We start from the raw sequence: 23370 nt of genomic DNA, 5'->3' as shown, positions 1-23370 counted from the left end.
AGTGAAGTAACAGAAGAATATGGTGTAGTATTAGATAGTGGGTGAAGAGACCGGCCTAACTCGGCTGCTTAGAAACGATGGAAAAGTACCCGCTATTTATATCTATGTTGTTATGCAGGTAAGCCAAGTTGCTGATTTGATAAACAAGTGTACTATTTGTTGGTGTTTGCTATGTATAAGAAGTGATTATCTTGTACTCGCTTAACCTCGGGTACTTTATGAATGGTTGTTGTAATGCACTTGTCAATTTCATGCCCCACCCCCGGGGGGTGGGGGGATACAGGGGATTTGACAAATCGTGGTGTCAAATTCCCCACTACTGGGGCAAAATCGGCTGTCAAATCCCCACTATGTCCCCACCTCCATTGTAGGGGATTTGACAACACCTCTGAAGGATGACTAAGCACATATTTCATGTATGCGACTAGTAATAAACCTGCCCTGTAGCTAGCAAAATTATAGCAAGTGCGATTTTATTGTTTAGAAATGCAACTACCGAAAATCGATCAGTGAATTGGACAACTGTCAATTGCCCCAGGGGTGGGGACAAGAAGCAATGTCAAATCCCCACCTGGGGTGTGGGGACGCCCAGGACAAGTGCATAAGGAAGGTGATAATTGTCTGTTCTCTCACAACTGGACCAGCAAGCCTGACATGGTACTGTGTGTGTCAGTGTTTATTCTAGGATTTCTCTTTTGGAGGGGAATCAGGAATTTGGGGGGTGACCAGGTGAAAGTCTGTGTATAGTTGTCCAAGTTCACAATTATGTAAAACGCTTGAATAGTTTCCAAACTGGTTAGTCATTTAAGTCTGTCATGAGTGTTGATTTTGATTTTTTGTGATTGGGTGAAGCCAGATTGTATGATCAGGCTTTCTGAGATTAAATCCAAGGGGTATTTGTGGCTCCCTCACCATACTATTACACTTACAACTACAACTTGGGTTGTGCCACACCAAGCGTGGGCTACTGTTAATGAAAACTTAAACCAACACTTACAACTACATACAGAGAACTTTTCATTACCAATGTGGATACATACTGGAGAGTGGGGGCTTAGCCACAAGTAATAATAAACAGAAATAAAAAATTTGAGACCGTCCAGCCCAGGACGACCTCGGGGAAAAACCTGATAGGCTTTTTTTTTTCTTTTTTTTTTTGCCTACCAGGAAAAACCTTAAAAGAACTCCACTCTCGTGTGTGTGTGCACAAAACAACTACATTAACTACTACATAAATATGTAATGCTCCAGCTTCTCGTGGTGGCCACTTCATCTGCAAAAATAGTTAAAGAGAAAAACAATGCATGAACACATACATCTTAGTACTGAGAGGGTGGGGGGGGGGGTAGCCCACTTGTACTTACACATGGCGTAGAGTGAACACTAAACCACAGACCTCACTTATAAACCATACTATCACGTAAGAAGGCTCACGTGACCCATAGTATTCATGCGGGAGCTTATTTTCTGTCTAATTCATTGCATTCAACCGACAGAAAATACACCAGCTGTGCATGCCATTTTTGTAAGTAGGAAATTTTACAAATTACACATAATTTAAGGATCATTTTGAGAGTTAGGAAAAAAACTGGGTAGACATGTGACTGCTGTATTAGAGTATCTTGATCTCGCTACTTGGCTACACATTAGATTAAGTTAGGGGACATTGTAGAATACTTTGTTTTCTACAGAGCTAGATTGTTAAGACTCAGCACTGATTATTAGAGGTGTGGTGGCATTTTAAGGGGGAGTGGTGCCCATTGCAATAGGTACAGCTTAGCCATTACCCGATACTACCAGGAATACTGCAGTCCATTAAGCATTTCAATAGTTTCGTGGCATCTAAATATGCTCCTTCAATGAAACTCTCACTGCATAAAATTAATGCCTTGGTATGGTTTCCTGGAATGAAGATGATGATGATCTTTTAACTGATTAATTGAAGATAAAAGGAATGGCGAAGTACAGAAGGTAGAATCTATCAGAACTACAAAAGGCACATCTACCCCATGAGTTTGTTGTTGTGGTATAACATGATGATGGCTGTCTGCTGCTTTGTTTGACCACTAACCTTGCATCAGGCAGGCAGGTTGGATGGCAGACAAAAAATCAAGTTTTGAAGTTTAAAGTGAAAGTTTAAATGACCAGCTGCTTGTAAGTGTTTTCTTTTTTTTAATGCTGTATTTGATGTTGATTGGAGTAACACTATTCTGTAAAGGTGATTTTCATTGTGTATGATATTTAGTATAATGGTTTTTAGATGGGCCATTTTTATCAGTACCCAATACTTTAAGGGGAAACCCTACTAAACAGTAATACTATTAGCAATTTACAAACAGCTCGCTTTCCTAGCTTCCAGCACATTTGATCTCGCAAATGTCATCTAGTGCTGTCAGGAGCTTATAAGCGCCAAAGGCACATATAAGCTCCTGGTGCTGTTGATTGATATTCTTGGCCCTTTAAGAAAACAGAAACCTGCTTAAAGTCAGGCACTTAAAAGAGTATGGCTTTGGAAGTCTTGCTAGTGTGACCAATGAGTTTTGATTAACACTTGGATTAGTACCACAGAGAGGTTGGCATTGTATAAACTTGCAAACTAAATTGCATTTGGCAAAATAAACTTAAACTTTGGCCCACTAAAGATTTCCCCGACTAAAATTTCCCTCTATACAGTATACTGAGGTTTTACTGTAGTAGACTAGTAGTGTGTTACTGTGTTGGGTATATGTTTGTTCACAGGTGTGTCGTTACTACCTGAAGGGGTGTTGTGTGTATGGCAGTAGTTGTCGTCATGACCATGTGAAGCCACCTATCATCCCATCATCATCGTCAAGGTGAGACTAGCACCTCTCAATTACTGTGTACTGTATAATACAATACAATTTAATTGTGGTTTACACAGAGGAGAGATGCCAGCTCCAGTGTCACTGGCCAGTATGAAGAGACAAGCAAAACTGGAACAAGAAGAACAGGAGCCAGTGGATGATAAGTCAAATGTGAGCAGTTAAACAAGTTTCAAACTTTACTAGGAATAGCACACACACTCACACACACACACACACACACACACACACACACGCGCGCGCGCACACACACACAAACAGGGGTGTATAATGGTGGTTGTTTGGCTGTTGTCAGTACAGCTAGGCATGGAGATGTCGACCATTAGCCAACATGTATGGTTTTATAGTAACAAAAGTTACTGTATGGTAAACATACACTATTTAGAAAAAGTTTTGAAACGTGACAAAACTTTTTTATTGTAATGTCTTATATAAAACTTAACAACCCTGTTGTTATATCTTCTTTCCTGGCTGAAATGTAAGCAGTTAATTTTTTTTCCATAGGCACTTATATAACAGTTCCCCAATTATCGTGGCCGTTTTTATTCTTGTGATGTCATAAAACGTCATTATGGATAAGGCTCATACATACAGTACATCATGGACTTGCCTTTGTCCTCTTTTGTGTCCTATTTCTTTCTCCACTAGTGTGGAGGTGTTGATTTGTGGTTAGCATGTAGTGGCTTCTTGTACTGGCTATTTAAACACAGTGTAGGACAAAGTATTGTATGATATTTTATCAATTTTTCCATACAGTTCACAGTACTGTCTTCTGCTAAGCTACCAGACAATTGGGAGGATTTGATCTCTCCTTCATTTAAACCTCCTGACAACTGGATGGATGCTCCAGAGTTTGTTCCTGTGAGTAATCGACTGTTCTGATTGGCTGTAATTGTTGTAGTTACTGTAGGGAAGTAGTCAGCATACAACAATATCAAAACCCAAAGAAGAAGATATTATTATACCAGTATGTGTGTGTCTGTGTGTGGGTGTACCTGTGTGTACCTGTGTGCGTGCGCGTGTGTGTGTGTGGTGTACGTGTGTGTGTGTACAAATGCGTGTGTTTTTGCATGCGTGTGTGTACTGATGTCACAGTATAGTATTCAATTTGTATATGTCATTTCATGGCTTGTCCAATCTGCTGGAAAGTATCATATTTTGTTATTCAAGTAAGTTTTAGCAGTTAGGGCTGGGAGGAAAGGTTTGAAGTTTTAATGTGTTACTTCCTTTGCATGTGGAATTTGTGTAGAAGATTTTATGTACCTTGCTAGTTGTAAAACTGCTGTGCTGAATGAACAACAGTGTACATCCATCACTTACTGGCATACTGTGTATCATAGCCAAGAAAAACTTCAAAGCTTTTGAAACTTGGATCAAGGAAGATTCAGAGGGTGAAATTTTAACCTTCATCCCAACCCTATTACCATCATTACTTCCAATGTCAAATTGGTCCCCACCAGAGTACAATGTGGAAACTGAGAAAGAGAGGCTAATTTCAGACTACAAGAACAATACAGGGTATGGGTGTAGTATACTGGTAGTGTATGACTGTTCACTATACTACAGGGCTAAGCCTTGTAGACACTTCCAACAAGGAAATGGAGTATGTCCTTTTGGAAATGTTTGCCATGGTGAGTTGAGAACTGTTTTGTTTTTAGTATTGAAAAAAAGCACTACAATTACACACTTCGATCAATAGAAATTGCCTCAAGCCATAAATCTACGTAGCTGTATGCTGTGAGGTTTTAGGAATAGTTAAAGTTGAATAACTCTTTGGCACACACATGATAGTATTTAGTGCAATTTAAGGTTTTGCGTGAAATTATTTATGACCAAAAGTTTTTGATTATTGTATAAACATAAGGTGTGAGGAGTTTGTAATTTTATTTCTCGTTTTCCTAACAATATTTTGTTGAATAGACATCCTACATGCTTAACACAGATGCAATCCAATACATTAAAATATTTGTATGTGTTAGGCTATAATATTGGTTGAACTGCTATCCTCATGTAATCACAACACAGCTCTACCTGATGGTACTGAGAAAGAGGTTGACTTGAGACTGTTCAAGAACTCTGAGAATGAGACCAAACTGATGACAGAGAACAAGTTAGTAAATACACCAGTCAATATCACTATGTAAAAGTAGCTTGCTTGTGATGTGGTGCTTACCAAGTTAAACGCCACATCTTGAATAGTAGTCACGCTTAAGCAGCACCACTTTTCAACATATTCACCAGAGCCCCGGTTACCTATTAATGACTCCTGTTAAACCCAAACATTTAGTAGAAGCTCTTTAGATGCCAGAACTGTTTATCGAAAATCTCTTTGATGCTAGCAAGAGTTATAAAGCTTCCCATACATTTTGTAGGACTTTTCAGGCACACAAACATGAAAGCACACTTGTTCCAGTACAAAACCACTGGGAATGAACAGGTGTTCAACTTTGTTTTTTTTTTGTGATGGCTTAGGTGAAAAGGGAACCAACTATAGTGGTCATTTGAATAGTCACCACATCAATTATTTGATTACACGGTATTTAACCAACGAAATATGGTATTAAATAATGACTGCTCTATTAGAGTAGTGTATGGCCATTTATCAGCCAGCTGGTGTATCTTCTTAAAAGTGATTGTCTCAAGAAAGACCAGCCATGTAGCCTGTTTATCAACAAGCTATAACACTCTGAATTCCATTTTTTTTTCCAATTCTGGAAATGGTCAAGGTTACATACCTATCACAATTTTTTGATCAATTCCTTGCTTTCCAAATCATCAAATTGTCCGTAACCAACAGCCGAGTTTGCCATCAGTGTTTTTCATGAGGTTTAGCATATCAAGCTCCAATCAAAGTAATGGACAGGAAGGGCAAACAATTGTTTTCCACGAAGAAAGTAAAAACAGACTGTACACTCAATTCTAGAAAGTTTAATGATGTCTTCAGATAACTTGATGTCTGGTGAAAAATCAAACCTGCTATCATGGGCGGTAATTAGAATGATTTTCCCAGACCCAGTTGTACCTTCATAGGTAACAATAAAAAATCATAATGTATTTTTATGTCACAAATTTCTTCAAACCACACAATTTGTGAAAGTTTGCTCACATGATTGTTTCTGGGTTTACAGTACTCATGTCCTTAAACTGTTACCATATGGCTCCAAATTTTGTAGTTTAAAATTTTGGGGTTCACCAAATTTTTTTTAAATTCATGAACTTAGTTACAGTATAAGGTATTTTTTCATGAAAAATGGAACACACTGGGTTTATGGTTTCTTCGCACATGAACACAAAATGGAAAATACGTGCAAAGATGGTACGGTGATGGCAGCTACTGGAGGAGTGTTTGAGCAAATTTTGTCTCTTGTGTGAGAGGCTTCCAAGTAACCAGGACGCTGGTGTGAGGTTAAAGTGATGCTCATGACATTTTTGCTGTGAAAGTGACAATAGCTGGTGTAACTGTAGCTGAAGTAATGATACAAACTCTTCTTTTTTGTATTGAGCGTTGTCTCATGGACAATACCAAATTATTCAGTGGTCATCAATTTTTTGTGAGAAAAATTTCTAGGGTTACTATAGTTACAAGAAAATTGAAACTATGAAAATTTGGAGCCATATGGTATGTCAACTACATGTGAAGGTGTGTTACCTAACACAGCTAAATTGTTCTTTAAGACCTCCTTGTTATTGGGGCCACAGTTTTGTTCATAGAGGTGACCCTCCCTATCCATGAAGTACACTAAGTCCTGTAGGAAATAGTACTGCTGTGTGGATGGACATTCAACACATTTACAGAAACACCAGAACTGTGACCAGCTACAGTATATGTCATCTTAGCTGTTTAACTGTTACATGAACATTACACCACTTGTTTGTCATGGCTGCTACAGTTCGAGAAGTAGTCATGAAATATCACTTTGTGACCATACCATAACTTTTCTATTATCACAAGAGGCTGTAGCCTGAGGGGATGTGGTTTACTTGTTTGGTTTAGTGTTTGTACAGTTTATGATAGTTGTAATTTAGTCTTTCAATTACTGGGGATTTTCAAGTTGGCTGGTAACCTAATTACACAGTGACTAAACAGGTTTAACAGGTTTCACATTTAATAGCTAGACCTCATACACTAGTGTCCCATCATGTAATGGTTTGATCAGAACTTGTAATATTGTACAAATCGTTTCACTCAACAATATTGTATGACAATAGTTGTCAGTCAGTCTGAAATGTGTCATTTGAGTACCTGCCTAATGTAGCCACCTGCTTGATAAGGTCACCTGTTTTACCAAGTCAACTTGATAATCCCTGGTGTCTACACATACTTGATAATCAGGACAGTTTAGATAAAGTAATTCCATTTTTACAACAGTGAACATAATAATTTATTTGGTCCCTTGTAGTTACATTTACGTTGCTATAAACATTGTGTACAATACAATACACAATGTATTTGATGTGTAATAATTGTTTACACAGAGGAGAGATGCCAGCTCCAGTGTCACTGGCCAGTATGAAGAGACAAGCAGAACTGGAACAAGAAGGAGAACAGGAGTGATAGCAGCCATACTACTAACACTACAAGGTACAATCTGTTCCTGTTGTTGACCATTTCCTGGACAGGGTAAACAAACTACACAACAATACCAGGAAATTTTTGTGGTACTTATATTTCACGGTTCTGTACCTTATTTTCGTGTTTCAATTTCTCAGACGCCTCTTAGTCCAGGATTTTCACATTTTAAATTTCGCAGATCACTGTTGCTCAATTTTGTTCTCGCTACAAAGAGTCAGGATTGATTTTACTTCAAGCGTCATAAATATTGCTAAAGCACATCTGAAACAAGTATACAGCACAGTAGTGGCAATCTCTGTTTGAGGCATAGTCTAGTCTTGCACTAGGCCTGCTTCTTTCTTGAGCCACACCCACTTTAATATTGGGTATGTGTGATACATGATACTGTTTGTAGGTTTATGTGGAGTCCACATATACCTGCAAACAGTATCACACACCAGGAGCCACACTAAATTATCAGTAACATGAGTTGAAGTTTGTAGGACACAAATAAATTTTCATGTGATACAATTTCACGGTAGCTTTACTAACGAAGAAAACCTTGACAATGATGTACAGTGAAAATTTTAGCCACACTTGTGATCCGTTTGATGTTACTGGAGATGAAACAATGACAGCTGTTATTGTCTAGAGTGAAGTACTGTTAAATATATCACTAAAATTGGACAATATTATAACTTAAGAATATACAAGATAAGAACTTGAAAATCCTGACCTTGTATTTTAGTTTGTGCACTTTTGGTGTTAAAAGTGATTGTTCTATTAGAGTATTTCATTGTGTGTGTGACCTATGAAAATAAAACACAAGTCTGTTTTACAATAATTGAAATATACAGTGTCTTGAGTTAGCTGAATGAATTTGTTAGAAGCCTGTTGGCTTTATATTATATTGACATGCCTGTTCAATTATTCTAGTAAAACACACTCGTAATACTCTAATTGAGCAGTCAGTTTTGGTGTTTGGATAACCAAAGTGATTAAAGTTTGGATAAGCGAGGATCAAATTAACTGTGCTTAAGTTCTTCTTTCACTTGTGGTAGTTTGTATTTGAAATGGTCAACAGTTAATCATAATTATGAATCTGTGTATTTAAAAAGAAATATTTTCAGCTGACAAATGATGCTGCTACTGGTACAAGTCAGGATATCAAGGTGGTAGGATACCTCAGTCTTGCTACAGACTTCACCCACAAATTTACTGCTGGCCTAGTGATGAAGCCTCTTATCTCAACCATATTTGGATAGTCACCACGGCAACTATGAAGTCCCACACAAGATCAGAGACACTCAAGCTACCCCAAATGTAACAACATGTTCTTACAATTGAGTACAGTAACTGGCTGGTACAACACTTGTCAGACTGTTAGCAGATAGCTTCAGTAGCACAGCAACAGCTTGGATACTACTGTTTACTGCCAGAGGGTTCATCTACATTGCTACATAGTCTGTCATCCCTGAATTACTGGAGAAATTGTCAGAAATATGAACATGAAACTTGTTGAATTGACTAGTGAACTTAAATTCAATTATGAAAGTGTAAATATATTAATTTTTTTTGAAATTCAGTAAAGATTGAGTTATGGTAAATGACTCGAATAGAACACACTAAATACTCCAATTGGACAGTCACTTTAGCAGTTCTTGTTGATTTGATCCATTATTTTGAGAGATCACAACCAGTCATCACTGCTTCAACATCTTCTCCATCCAAAATGGCCTCATCCTGGGAAAACATAACAAAACAAGTGAAGTACACTGTATTGGGACTAAAATGTGTAACTGTTATGTAACAAGGTTGTCATAGTAATGAGATCATGGAGTGTATGCAACTTAGTTATGTTTGGGACCCACTTGACGTGGTCACTATAATGAGGTGGTCTTATTAATGAGGTCATGAAGTATGTTAGGGACCTACTTGACATGGTCACTATAATGAGGTGGTCTTATTAATGAGGTCATGAAGTATGTTTGGGACCTACTTGACGTGGTCACTATAATGAGGTGGTCTTATTAATGAGGTCATGAAGTATGTTAGGGACCTACTTGACGTGGTCACTATAATGAGGTGGTCTTATTAACCCATTAACAGCTGAATTCCTGAAGGCAATTAAAAAAAAACGCATGACTCAAGACAAGCCTCTTTTCTAAGCAAACAAACGGTTAAACCCCTTGGAAACCATATATCACTATGTTCCCCATGGACCAAGGGATACAACTATATGCAATTTGTTGCCATAGCAGCAACCACATATACATTACAATATTTTATAACTTCGTATTTTTATATGCAAACGATAAAACCATACTTGACACAGTTATTCTAACTTTAGACAGCTAACAACAAACCTTACTTCATCACAACTGCGTTGTATACGCCGACGGGTGAAGCGCTTCATTTCCCTGAGAGCGGAAGGTGATGTTTCAGGTAAGCGTATTCAGCCATAGATTTTTGATACGATTGCCGTACGCGCATGCGTAAATACTCATGCAATAACAATGGCGTCGTCACGTTTCACAAATTCAGTGTGATGATAGAGGTCATAGCAGCAAAGGAACGATCAATGACGGAGCGATTTCTTAGGGGGAAGTATGAAACAAACGAGTCTATCGAAGTAGATCAATGGTATCGTGATGTTTACGTGAGTGAATGGACGTATTTGTATTGGTTATTGTTTACTGGCTAATATAGATTAGTATACAAGCAATTAGCATTTGTTACAAAACATTATATGCAAAACAATAAAGTGCTGCGTACTAGTTACTACAGTTGGGCTAGCTAGTGTTCCAGTATTCTACCTTTGTGTGATAAAGTTTGAAACATTCCCTATCGTCACTTACACATAAATGTACATTACAGTAAGAACATTTAAATCGAGTTTCATGCCTCAGTTCACTTCTAGAAAGATGTTGCTTGTTCCTTGTCATGTTGCACACTACACATTCAAGTTTCTTTGTCTGTTGTATAGGCCAGTGACCAAGATTCAAGTTCAGTCGTGTTTCACTATGCTCCCCACTCCGCTGACGACCAGCTCGTTGCCGGAAACGATAAGGTCCGATTAGCTGATTGGCTACTGCAATGCGGAAGCTAAGATAACTTCGCTTTCGTCGACTTGGATAACCAGCATACAGTGATGGATTGGAGTATCTCTCTAAGATGTAAGCATTGTAAAGAGCACATTCTATCAGGTGAGCAAAAACTCTTTTCCACCACTTGCGGGATCTTCTCCCCACATTATAGTATCCTATATGCTGATCACTGCGATCCACCCCTCGCATGTACTGCTGATAATCAGGTAGCAGTGGCGGACAAGGAACATCACTTGATGTCCCATCAGGATTAGTACGTCGGACTGTCTCTCCATGTGATGCCCCGTCATGAAAGGTTGATAGAAAATAGACAAGTCTTCGATCATACCATGCTGCTGCAAGGAGTGGACCATTTGATAGGTAATTATAGTATCCCCTATCTTCCCTTGTCCTTCTAATTATTGACTTAGGAAACCCTGTTCTGTTTGTTCGAGCTGTCCCACAAGCGTTGTTCTGATCTTCATACAGGGCCATGTACAGGCGAGGGCTGGTATAATAATTGTCGGTGTAAACTTCATGCCCTTCAAGTCCATCCATAAGTTCCAGTACAACTCTTGAACAAAGCCCAACATCAAGGTTTGACTCCATGTTTTTGCCTGTGTATATTTGCATTCTGTATATGTACCCATTTGTTGCATCACACAACACAAACACTTTTATCCCCCACTTTGTAGGCTTGTTCTTCATATTGCTTGAAGTTGAGACGACCCTTGAAAGGAATCATAGCCTCATCTACAGTCACAGCCTGGTGAGGTGTGTAATTGGAAGCACATTGGGCAGTGACCAAGTTCAGCAAGTTTCTCACTTTGAAAAGTTTGTCATGTCGTGGATGCCCTGCTGGATGTTGCTGTCTATTATCAGCAAGATGAAGGAAACGGTAGATCTGGAGAAACTTGTCTCTACTCATTATTTCTGAGATACCAGGAGTACTCAGGATCTCCTCATCAACCTGCCAGTACATGTCAAGGTGTGGCAAGTGTAAGATCCCCATCATTATGAGCATTCCAATAAATGCCTTCATTTCTTCACAGGTGACATCTTTCCACGGTCTTGCATATTGCCGACAGGGAAACCGCAAAGCAGCATAACTATTGGTTTCAGTGACCAGCAAGTCCCAAACATCATCAGTAAAGTACAAATAAAATAAATCAACTGGCCTTGTGTTTGGTGGAAATCGTACATTTGGACCAGGAGTTGGTGAGTAGCTAAATTTAGTGTGTGTGGGCTCTATATTCTCCCACTCTCCAGGTAGAAAAGTTACTCCAGCTGCTCTTCCATCACCAGGTATGGTCCCATGTCCCCTACCAGCACCACGACCACGTCCTCTGCCACGTCCACGTCCTCTACCAAGACTAGTTGTTCTACTCCGACTACGCTCCCTGCCACGACCACGTCCTCTGCTGTCACTGCGACATACACCACGTCCATGCCTGGCACTGTCAGTAGGTCCTACACCACCACCACCTCTTGTTGTACCCCGTCCTCGTCTATGTGCACGTGCTGCTCCTCGAGCTGCTGTGGTGGCACGGGTTGGTCGATCAGGTGATGTTGGTATGAAGTCATCATCGGAAGTGTCACTATCAGTAGGATTAAGTCGTCGTTGCTTGGGAGAACTTGGGTGTTCTGAACTGGATTGCTGCAGAGGAATACAAAGATTTATTTGCATTATGTAGTCACTCATAAATAATTTTACTTAGCCACAACTTGTATTTTTTTATCTATTGTCTGTATGTTTTCTATTTGTATGCTTGTATGTATTCTATCTCTTTTCACCAGTGCATATTTATCATCAACCATTTATACCTTAGTTGTCACCTATTCATATCTATGTGAAATCACTTACACTTTCATCTCTATCATTGTGATCACTCATACTTCCTGTCCTACTGATGGCTTCACTTTGTTCGCTGGAAGCATCATCAAACTGTTCTTCATCAACCCTCTCTTCAGTAGTAGCATCGTTCATGTCTTCAGTAGAAGGATTGTCCCTGTCTTCAATATCATCTCTGTCCTCATTCAGGTCGTCTGCCACTGGTTCGAGTACAGCTTCAGCCTCCAATTCGCTTCGACGGAGAACAGGCTCGCCCAAGTAGGCATATATCTCTTCTCCTTCATTATCGTCGCTCTCATCACTGCTGAATCCATCATCAAGAAGAGTATCGAGAACGTCTGTTACGGAAAGTCGGGATGCCATTATGTCATTTACGCGCAAAATGCGAATCGCTTTGCGGGAAGGACCATTTATCCTAGTAACCTAAGGGGTGTGGTCGTACAAATCTTAGCACACGTGCGTCGGCCCTTATGGAGCTGCTTTATGGTTAAACTAGCGTGCTTTGCCAAATCATGTGGATTTCTAAATCCATGCCGCCATATGGCGGCTACCGCCGTTAATGGGTTAATGAGGTCATGAAGTATGTTTGGGACCTACTTGACGTGGTCACTATAATGAGGTGGTCTTATTAATGAGGTCATGAAGTATGTTTGGGACCTACTTGACGTGGTCACTATAATGAGGTGGTCTTATTAATGAGGTCATGAAGTATGTTTGGGACCTACTTGACGTGGTCACTATAATGAGTGGTCTTATTAATGAGGTCATGAAGTATGTTTGGGACCTACTTGACGTGGTCACTATAATGAGTGGTCTTATTAATGAGGTCATGAAGTATGTTTGGGACCTACTTGACGTGGTCACTATAATGAGGTGGTCTTATTAATGAGGTCATGAAGTGTTTGGGACGTACTTGACATGGTCACTATAACGAGGTGATCTTATTAATGAGGTCATGAAGTATGTTTGGGACCTACTTGACGTGGTCACTATAACGAGGTGGTCTTATTAATGAGGTCATTAAGTATGTTTGGGACCTACTTGACGTGGTCACTACAATGAGGTGGTCTTATTAATGAGGTCATGAAGTATGTTTGGGACTTATACAGTGATCATGTCAAGTATGTAAGATTTTCACACCTCAGATCAAAGGAATGCTTGTCATGTATACCTTTTCACAGGGATACAACTAAATGTACATACACTGGTGTACATTGAGATGTATCCCGAGAAAGTGGTTGTACTAAACAACAAGCCACTTTTATCAAAAGAAAGTATAGCCTTGATGTATAGTGGTATCACCCTGATTGTTAAAGGGTTCAACTGCAACTGAAATGGATTATGGGAATAAAATTAAATACCACTCACATCACTATTTTCATAAATTGGAACATGATATGCACAGTATCCTTGCCATTCTACAAGTTGGGAAACATTAGTTAAAGGTAGAACTAGTCTTATTGTGCATTTACAAGTGTTTCGGAATTTTTTTAGAATATGGACCACACCCACATTACAGATAACATGAGTTAACCACTCTATAATTAGGCCTTTAGTATACATTATAATTGTGACTGGATCTGTAAGATAGTGCAAGGCTAATTTCAAAGTAGAATGCAATAAAAGCAATGGACGAAAAATATTTTAAAAATTGAAAACAATTCCATAAATTTTTGAGCGCTTGTTCCACGATGAAGGAAGGTGATAACAGCAACATCTCGCAAAAACTATGGAGCAAGAAGAGATCAAAAATCATTGGTACTTCTAAGGAGAGAGAAGATATAGCATTAGTTTGCCTGACATTGGACGAGCGGTTCACCATTGTTTTTTCTCATGTTTTTGCCTTCGCTCAGGGCCTGAAAGATGAAACTTACCCAGCAATGGATTCACCTGATAATGGAGAATCCGATATTGTCAGTTGCATCCCAGTAGAGGACTGCATTTGAAAGTTAAGACTGTTTATTTAAGCACCTGTGTAGTTTACTTTTCATATTGTCACTGTACAAATCAATTTCTCTGCTGTTGCCACTTTGTAACACTAACTTCGAAAGTTCTTGACTTCTGGAACTGAAACTTCAGTTGACCATCCCTTTGCCTATCTAGATGAAGAAAATGGAATAAAATGGAATTCGAAAATGTGCTAATATGGGGTTCTTGCAGGTCCAATCACAATGATTAGTCTTTCAACACGATACCATTAAACCACTTTGAAATTCCCCCGAGGTTTACCCAACTTGACTTTTGCATAATATCCTTTGGACTCATCCATTCATTATAACAAACGTTGCTACAATGTTACACGCTGCCTAGCCATACAGTGTAATTGAATCTTTCAGAAACATTCAGTTACACTAGTATTGGCATGGGTGATTACTAACCCAGGCTACTGGAATTAGCTGTAACATGGGTACTTGGGATTTGTATGCCCACACCCCTCGGGCTCTGGACATACATATCAGGCAAATCCATGTTACAACTATTACATATCCTACAAGATCTCATTATAATTAATAAGACACCTAACACGTATAGTGACCATGTCAAGTAGGTCCCAAACACAGCTAAGGTGTACTTCGAACTTCGCCTACAATTTATGGGAATTTCAAATACTGACCTCAGTAATGAGGTGGTTGTATTAGTGAGGTGTCACCATATATGTACATGGGAACATGACAATTGTATAACATGGACACCTTGGGAGTTGGGACTAACCAATCATTCAATGATTATGTTAACTTTCTTACACAGACAACAGGAAATTATTGGTGGAAGAAAAATATTGTGTAGATCTCTTTTAGTGGCACTTACCAAGGTTTGATAAACTGTGATCAGATCTGCAAGAATCTCACAAGCCTAAATTTTACAGCAGAATGCAATGGGTGAAATAATTTTAAAATTTAAAATAATTGTGTAAATTTTTTGACCACTTGTTTTACAATGAAGGAAGGTGCTAATGGCAGAAACTTTGGTAGCATCATGATTCCCAAAGCAAGGGGAGTTCAAAAATCTTTGTTTCGTGTCAGTACTCCAAATGAAACAGAAGATATGAGCATTAGTTTTACTCACGATGGACGAGTGGTTCACTAACACTTTGTTCACAGTTTATCGCCTGTAGGCACCTCTTCATGGAGAATCAGGTGGTGTAAGTTTCATCCCAGTAGAGGATTGCATTCATAATATATGACTGTTTATTTAAGTGCCTGTAAAATATTTTCCACATACATACTGTACAAATCGATTCATAGTTTTTACATACTGTACAAATCGATTCATTGTTACCACTTCGTAGGGCTGTAACTTCAAAAATTCTTGGCTTCTAATGCTGAAACTTTGGTTGGTCATTCTTTTGGCTATCTATAAAAAGAAAATTGAATTTTAAAAATGTGCTAACATGTGGGGTTCTTGCAGATCCGGTCACAATTACAGTGTGATAATCTGATTTTCAAAATTCATCAACTTTTTTCTTTCACCAAGTTACTTGTCATACTGTAATTAATAGTTTATATGGGACATTAACTAGTGAAAGTGTGTGGATTATGAAAGTGGATCATATAACAGGTAGCCACCATGTGTTACCATGACAACATTAAGTAGTTTGATCAATGGAATGATTATGTGTGTATGTATAGCTTAGTAGTTAGCAGCTTACCATCTTCCTCTGCTATTCTTTAGCTTGTAGGGTGGTAACTTCAGCTTGTGAGCTCTCAAATCACCATCTGTAGTATCTCAGGATCACTGGGAAGATCACAACCAGCCAGTATTGCTTAAACATCTTCGCCACCTAAAATGACCAGACAAGTGTATACTATAATCTCTTCTAATGTACTATACAAATTACTGACTCAATTAAACCATAGATAATATACCCCCCGGATTGGAAACTGCGCCGCGCGCCCATAGACTTTGTACAAGAACCAGTGTCCTTAGGCTGGTTTCGCGCTTCAACAAATTTAATCCTATTACAGCAGAACGGTGGCATGAACGATTTATTTTTGACTTGTGGTGTTGTTATGATAATTGTTCTGGTTAGTTGGACCACTTCACGTCACTTGGTCGGAAGGCCTTACAAAGGCGGATTACATGCTTTTTTGGAAGCACATTCTTGGCTAAACTAAGTGCTGTAGGTAGAAAAAGAAAGTATCACAAGGTTAACTATGCTATAAAGAATTGCTTCGGCTAAATAATATGCCTTCCATAACTTCTTTGGTAGGTTTTTGAGATGGCATTTTTTGGCAAAATTGGAAGCACATTCTCTCTGTGATTCTAAACAGTATCGCTACACAATTTATACTACGAAGTCATCAAATAATGCTCCATGGTATGGTATGGGTGCGAAAGGCGTAGCGTACAGGGTTTCAGTGTTTTCCTTGAATGTGTCCAAACCAGCTGATCTTGCGTTCAGTTTCGTTTCTACCGTTCGCAAAATAAAGAGCCAATTTGCCTCGAAACTCGCTGTTGGCTTCCAAAACATCTTGAGAAAGAACCTTTTACCAGTGGTGAGCCTTGTTTCGCCCAGAGAAACTTGTCTTGTTATTGAAGGGGGCGCGAAACCAGCCTGTAACCAGGGGCGCTTACTAGTCTCCAATCCAGGGAGTATATTATCTATGATTAAACCATACATGGTAAGTCCCTTTATGATGTCACCATGCAGCCCATGCCCACACAATTCCAGGACATCAATTTATAGTAAATTTCCAATTTTGGTCTTGACACCTTTGTAAATAAAGTACATATTACGTACCTCTGAAACAGAAAATGTGTTGTTAAAGAATTAGTGAGGTCATGTGATACACATCTTGCTACCATAACAACATTACACACCTGTTTAGCAAATAATACTTCTGTTTGTCTAGCAACCTTTGCCACTGATCCCTGGTTATTGTGGTCTCCTGGCAACCATATAAACAGGGATACTTGTCCATATACAAGGGCTAAAATAGTATTGTTTAAATTTTTGCGAATGTTGCCGCCGGCCAACCACAAAAATATTTTAACAAAAAAAGTCCTACACATGCAGGAATGTCTCAAAGAAAGAATTCTTTAGCCAATAAATCTCATAGTGAGGAGTAGCAGCAGAATGAAACATACACACTACAAGCCAACAACTTCAACACTGTAACATGCTACACGCTACAAATATCCACAACCACCTGAGCTATATACAACAAGTGTGGATGAAGAGCTTAAACAAACCTTATCTGAGGTACTGTAATTCACAATTACAATTCCAGCACTGCTAAAAGTTTTTGTACATATGATTGATTTCCATCATTTCCATCAGCCCTGCTGTCCACAAATTAAAAAATATTTACAATGAATATTTTCCAGACTACGGTATTCTAACTTGTGTGTACTTGTGTAATATGTGACCGAATTTTGGAAAATCACCCATATGCGCGCATTTGACACCAAAAATATTTAATGATCAAATCGCAAACCTTATAGTGCAAATCTACTTGATGATTTTAAAACTATTCCCAATACCTTAAATTGCAAGAAAATTCTTGAAATATTTTCAAAACTGTGCCCTGCTCTTATTATAGTATGTTTGCATTGAGCTGAATCCTCAAAAACATTTAATAACTCATGGATGCAATTACACACGATCTTGAAATTTGGCTCATTTGTAGTATTGCTTGACCCGCTAAAAATATTTCAAAATCTTGTTGTTCAAATGTTTGATATAATATTTATGGCCAATCAAAATTTTCACAATACATTTCCTATGGAGAAGCCATATAAATACAGTGTCCATTAGAGCCATTTCCTGAACTTGTAATGGAGCCAAACCGTACGTGTCTGTTGTTGACACCTTTGCTGTTACCAATAATCATCTGGTTGGCAGAAATGTTAACTCTGTTGAGAAAAAATTTACTTTTAATTTTAGCTGTTTTTCCGGGTTCAGCTCAACGTGAACATACTATAGCAACCCACTAAACATGAAAATTCTAATTATTTCACATGCACCCATATGGGTAATTTTCCAAAATTTAGTCACATATAAGTTTGTTTAATACTTGGGATGGAAACTGTATACTAAGTATCTACTGGTCCTACATACAAGCCCAACACACATAAAGTGAAAACTCTTTCATCAAACCCTTCAAGTTGAGAACTTGGGTATAGCAAAAGAAACAATATAACCCTGAAAGGGGAAAACCCTTTCATTTTCAATGCAGTAAAATGAGCTTGGTTCCAAAGTGTATGTTGTTAACTCACTTCAAATCATCAAATAATGAGTCATCCAGTGAGAACATCTCTTCCTCCTGATCATCCTCCACCCCTGTAACAACCAGTATCATTACTCAAGTCACTAATGAGGTCACTGGGTGAAACAATAAGAAACAGAGGTACTAATGAAATGATTAATATTGGCTGATAAATGCTAACATAATTTGAAAGTGTTTTAGCATTTGGAGAGAAAACTGGTAAGGATGGTTTTGAGCAAGGTGAAATAGAAAACTTCACTACAGAACTCCTTGCTGTTAACTGGATAAAAATGTGTATTCAATTGTTTTTTGAGGGGATGGTGGCCTCAAACCTGGGATTAATTATGGGTGTCTTAAGCTCCAGGAGAGCATGAAGGTGGCGTTTGCCTGCCTCCTCCGGGGGTGTGGCTTGGTTGGCACCTGAGGGAGGCTTCGTTGATTGTGACTCAGGGATGATGTCTAGATCGAGGTCCATCAGTAAATCATCCTCAAATGTAATGTTATTGATGTCAGAAAATAGCTGGCTCATCCTGCTTTGGGAGTGAAAGTATAAAGACATTTTGTTTTGGAAGGATGGTAGTTGTGTGCGCGTGTGTATGAGTAAGTGTGACTACTAACTTCCCCACTACCTGTCTGATCTGGGTTGGGTAGGGTGTAACAATGATTGGTGTATAATGGACGATTTCAAAACTACTTTGTTTAAAGTTTAAATGAAATACAACACACTTGTGTATTTGACTACTAAATCATCTTTATGATGATTTAGTGTAGTTCTCGGTACACATAAAAAGGAAAAAAATAAAAATAATGTGAAAAAGAGGGCCAAACCTCAGGAGTACACAGATACTAGTAAGATAACCAGAACAGTGGCTAGGAATAAATATATCATACATGTCCCATAATTGATAATTCGAATCATAGGAAAAGTAAGAGGGGGGAGGACATGGCCCCCGAAAATTTGGCCAGCCTATCAAGCCATCTGATAAGTACTCAACTGTCTTCTTACCACTAATGCTCCACAATTCACCTTTTTAATCAATCATAACACATTTATGAAACTATCTGGTTGTATTTCTGACTCTTCCAAATGATGATCGTCACAAGCGCCTCTAAAGTTATTATTATATCTTTGAGAATGTCAGAATGTTATATGTGACTAGATCAGAAGTATACGCTGATGGTATGATATTCAAGCATCATTTACTGTCAAAAATTCATTGAAATTCAATCTCAAAACATTAATTTAAAAAAATTCCCTGGGGAGGTTGCCCCCAGGCCCCCTCGTTTGGCACACTTCACAAGCTCAGTTGTACCTTATCCTTGCCCCCCCAACCATGAGGTGCTATGCCACTAATTGTACATTAAATAACATGAGAGATGACAACCTGAGCAGCTTGTTTAAAATATTGATCTACAGGTACCACTTTAGTAGATGGCAATTTTAAGAATTTTCATTAATATCTCTATGTGGACCAGGTGAAAATCCTCCCATTGTGAAACCAGCTTTTCAAAAATACATGCACCTGAGAATCGAAGGCCAAAACTAGTTTCGCATGCCAGATGGTTTGTATGGGGGCAGCATATAAATTGTCTGGTCACTTCCCATTAGAATACAACATCACAGTATTGTTACCAAGGATGGCATAATAATTGTGCCAGTCACCTCATGTGATCAGACTGAACTAAAGATAGCACTGGTAATGTCTTGGTGAGGTATTTGAAACATTGTTGAAGGTCGATCTTCCTTGACAATTCTGCTGTTTCACAAATCCAAAAGTGAGCCACATTCTTTATCAATGGTTTATGTGCTAGGGGAACAAAGATCGTAAACTATGGCGTTAACAAACACAGTCTGTAACCTAGATTCAGTCCTTTATGCATGGTGTTTGTTTGTCAGAGTCCACAAAGTGATTTGATTGGATTCTGGCAATGGTAACGTCCACAAAATGTGTGCAACAGTGACCAGACAGTTTATTTGCCACCATCACACAAGTCATCAGCCACACAAGTAAGACTAGCTTCATCAGTTGATACAGCCCAATAATTCAGACTGGGGACTTGCATCATTCACAAGCCAGCCAATTGCAGTTTTCAGAGGTCTATGATCACGTGACTCAAACCACTGGGTTGGATTGAGCAGGAAAAAAACAACAGTTCAGCCAGCACCATTTCTTTGGTCTAGCTGCACTAGACTGTATACACACACGTAGATAAAAACTCACCAAACCTTTAATGCGTTGTCTAGGACCAAACGCCACTCTTCTGACATGTTTTGTGGCTTAGCGAATTGGCTGCTGTTTTAACTCTACCAAATCCGAGACTAAATCACGACCAATTGTGGGGTCTGATCTGAACTTGGAGTGAGCTTTAGTTGGAATAATCTATAATTCCGATCTCTACTTGATGCCCACATCGATTCCATAGTAAATAGGATGGTTAACATGTCCTGAACTACCAGCCAACCAGTCCATTAGGAAGGGTATGTGTATAACATGCACACAGGAAATTAAATAGTCTAATAGAACAGCACGGTCACTGCATTCATTTTCAGAGATCAAATGAGTACAGTTGAGCCTGGTAATCAGCATACTTGAAAGTTGAGGACATCAGCGTAGTGTGGGTACTTAGTTAAGGTCCCAAAGTATCCCTTAATAGCTTGTAAACTGACCTGGAAAATAGTAGGGACTTGCCAATTATGCTCATTATTATGCCGGCTATGCTGCACTGCTCAAAAATTATTATGTTTAAATTAATGTTCAATATTTACCTATTAGGCCATCATTATTTTATTCCTTGTTTCCCATCACCACCCACATCAATTTTTAGGTAGCCACATCAAAATTTAATTATTTGATTATTGATCACATGACTGCACTATTGGTATGGAGGGAGGCACTAAATAACTCAGCTATAATGGTAAACACATATAAACATAGTAGTATGGTAACTGTGAGGGGTTGGAGTCCTTGTTGAACAGGCTGAGGCTACATAATCTTGTACAAGATTGAGATACTCTAATAGAGCAGTCATGTGTTCAGACAGAGCAGTCAACTGTATAACTAATAATCAATAATCACCTCCTGCATCAGTTTTGCTGCACTAAGTGACGGGAAACAAGCAATGTAATAATGATGGCCTAATGTTCAAATTATGCTCAAAATTTATACCTCAGTTCCCATCATGTGTTTCTAATAACAATTCCATCATCACAGGATTGGGCAGAGTTTGCCTCTCTGCCCATTGTTTGAGTGTTTATTATTGATTTATATTGTTATCTTTTATATTAAAGAAAAAATAAAAAAATTCTAAAAAAAAAGTAACTGCACTTTATGGGAAAACAGTAAGTGACTGAAGTAGACTGTAAATTCTTGCTTGTCAAAATACATGTCACAGAAAAGATACTCTAAAAGAACAGTCTGTTACCTGATTATTTTATTAAAGTTACTGACTGTTCTATTAGAGTATATCGATCTTTTTCTGTGATACGTATTTTGATAAGCAAGAATTTATAGTACTGCACAAGTGCTCTGCCTATTATGCTAGCATTATGTTCAATGCTTTCAGGCACCTATTATATGCTCATTATATGCCAGTATAATCGGCGAGTCCCTAAAAATCAAGACACCTTGATAATTAGGACATGTACACTTGATCAGTCCCAAGGTGTCCTTAATACACAGGTTTCAAAAACTTTTTAAAATTCAGCAAATTAAGAAGCTGCAAACCTGTTTGTTGTTCCAATACAACCTCCCATGTGAGCTGTTGAATGAGATGTCAGATACATAGTTAGGCCTTAGTCAATTATAATTATGCTCCAAATTGCTTTCATGAATTTCCCAACCCTAGGTTAGCAAAAAATTTTACAACTATGTTGGAACATTTTTAATCAGTGAATGCTCTATTAGAGTATTTCACTACAAAAGTGACTGTTCTATTAGAGAGTATCAATCTAGGGAGCTATGTTAAGTTTGCAGTTTCCACTGACTGCTCTATTAGGGAGTATCAATCTATTTTGCATAGTGTAATTATGTTGGCATAGCACTCCAGCCCTCTAGGCCTACCAAGAGTTCACGATATTTATATGGGGAGAGTGTCTAACTGCCAGCAGTATGGTGTGTACAAACACACTGCTGTAAATTCACTTTTGGTCACATGCATACACTTCCTGTACTCATGTGTTGTTGACTACAGGATGATGACTACACTAGCAGTGTTGTAGTGACTTGTGATTCAGGAAATTTTGTACATTATAGTTCACTTTGAACAGTACACAGAGAAGATACAATTGTGTCCATTTTACAAAATAATGTATATTAATCTGCTGTTTACAACAATAATTGTTTAAGACAGTTGTGTGGAATGAATTAAATCAGATATTTTGGAATATTACAGAATTTTCTAAACAGTGCATAGAGAGTCAATTATCCGAACAGCAAAATTAACTGCTAGGCCTGTGTCGATTATGCCACCATAATAAACAGGTAGCCAAAAGTATTAAGCATTATGTCAACATAATAAGCACATTTTATGCATTGATCATCAGAGCAGATATTTTGCATGATGCAGAATGGGATAGTGTGTAAACATGGTAAAAATCAGATTTGCAGCTAAGTTGTGAAGAAAAGATTAATTAAAGATCTCTAATAGAGCAGTCACCGCATGTTGAAATATTCTAATACAACGTTCACAGATACTCCAATAGAGCAGTCAGGACACAATTTTATATGAGCATATTCAGAGCATAATGGGAAACAACTGGGAATAATTAAATTTTGGAGCATTGCTTAAAAGCATGATAGGCAAATTGAAAAGCATAATAGGCTCAGGC

General features: G+C 38.4%; 2 protein-coding genes and 1 long non-coding RNA gene across 6 annotated transcripts; 1 reads left to right on the top strand and 2 right to left on the bottom strand.

Annotated features, from left to right (window-relative positions):
• The first annotated feature begins 608 nt into the window (after window positions 1–608).
• LOC136266447 (E3 ubiquitin-protein ligase makorin-1-like) lies at window positions 609–3943 on the top strand. Its single transcript, XM_066061465.1, has 6 exons — window positions 609–657; window positions 2740–2834; window positions 2903–2996; window positions 3600–3704; window positions 3754–3877; window positions 3939–3943. The coding sequence occupies exons 1-6, from the start codon at window positions 655–657 to the stop codon at window positions 3941–3943; spliced, it is 426 nt and encodes a 141-aa protein (XP_065917537.1). The 5' UTR covers window positions 609–654.
• A 4952-nt stretch (window positions 3944–8895) lies between these two features.
• Window positions 8896–20963, bottom strand: LOC136266899 (uncharacterized). 4 transcript variants are annotated; one of them, XR_010706355.1, is made up of 7 exons: window positions 20765–20963; window positions 20402–20664; window positions 20206–20350; window positions 18553–18616; window positions 17527–17619; window positions 15983–16114; window positions 8896–9138 (listed from the first exon to the last, which is right to left on the bottom strand). It is a non-coding gene; the product is annotated as an uncharacterized lncRNA (long non-coding RNA). The 4 variants fall into 4 exon arrangements; XR_010706352.1 differs by having other exon boundaries at window positions 20206–20664; XR_010706353.1 differs by having other exon boundaries at window positions 17527–17616; window positions 20206–20664.
• LOC136266445 (chimeric ERCC6-PGBD3 protein-like) lies at window positions 11140–12696 on the bottom strand. Its single transcript, XM_066061463.1, has 2 exons — window positions 12346–12696; window positions 11140–12138 (listed from the first exon to the last, which is right to left on the bottom strand). Exons 1-2 carry the CDS (start codon window positions 12694–12696, stop codon window positions 11140–11142), a joined length of 1350 nt encoding a protein of 449 aa, XP_065917535.1.
• Window positions 20964–23370: the final 2407 nt, after the last annotated feature.

Source organism: Dysidea avara, chromosome 9, assembly GCF_963678975.1.
Source record: "Dysidea avara chromosome 9, odDysAvar1.4, whole genome shotgun sequence".
NCBI classification, from domain to species: Eukaryota; Metazoa; Porifera; class Demospongiae; order Dictyoceratida; family Dysideidae; genus Dysidea; species Dysidea avara.
The sequence above is the reverse complement of the archived record's forward strand: the minus strand, read 5'-3'. Positions and strand labels throughout refer to the sequence as shown.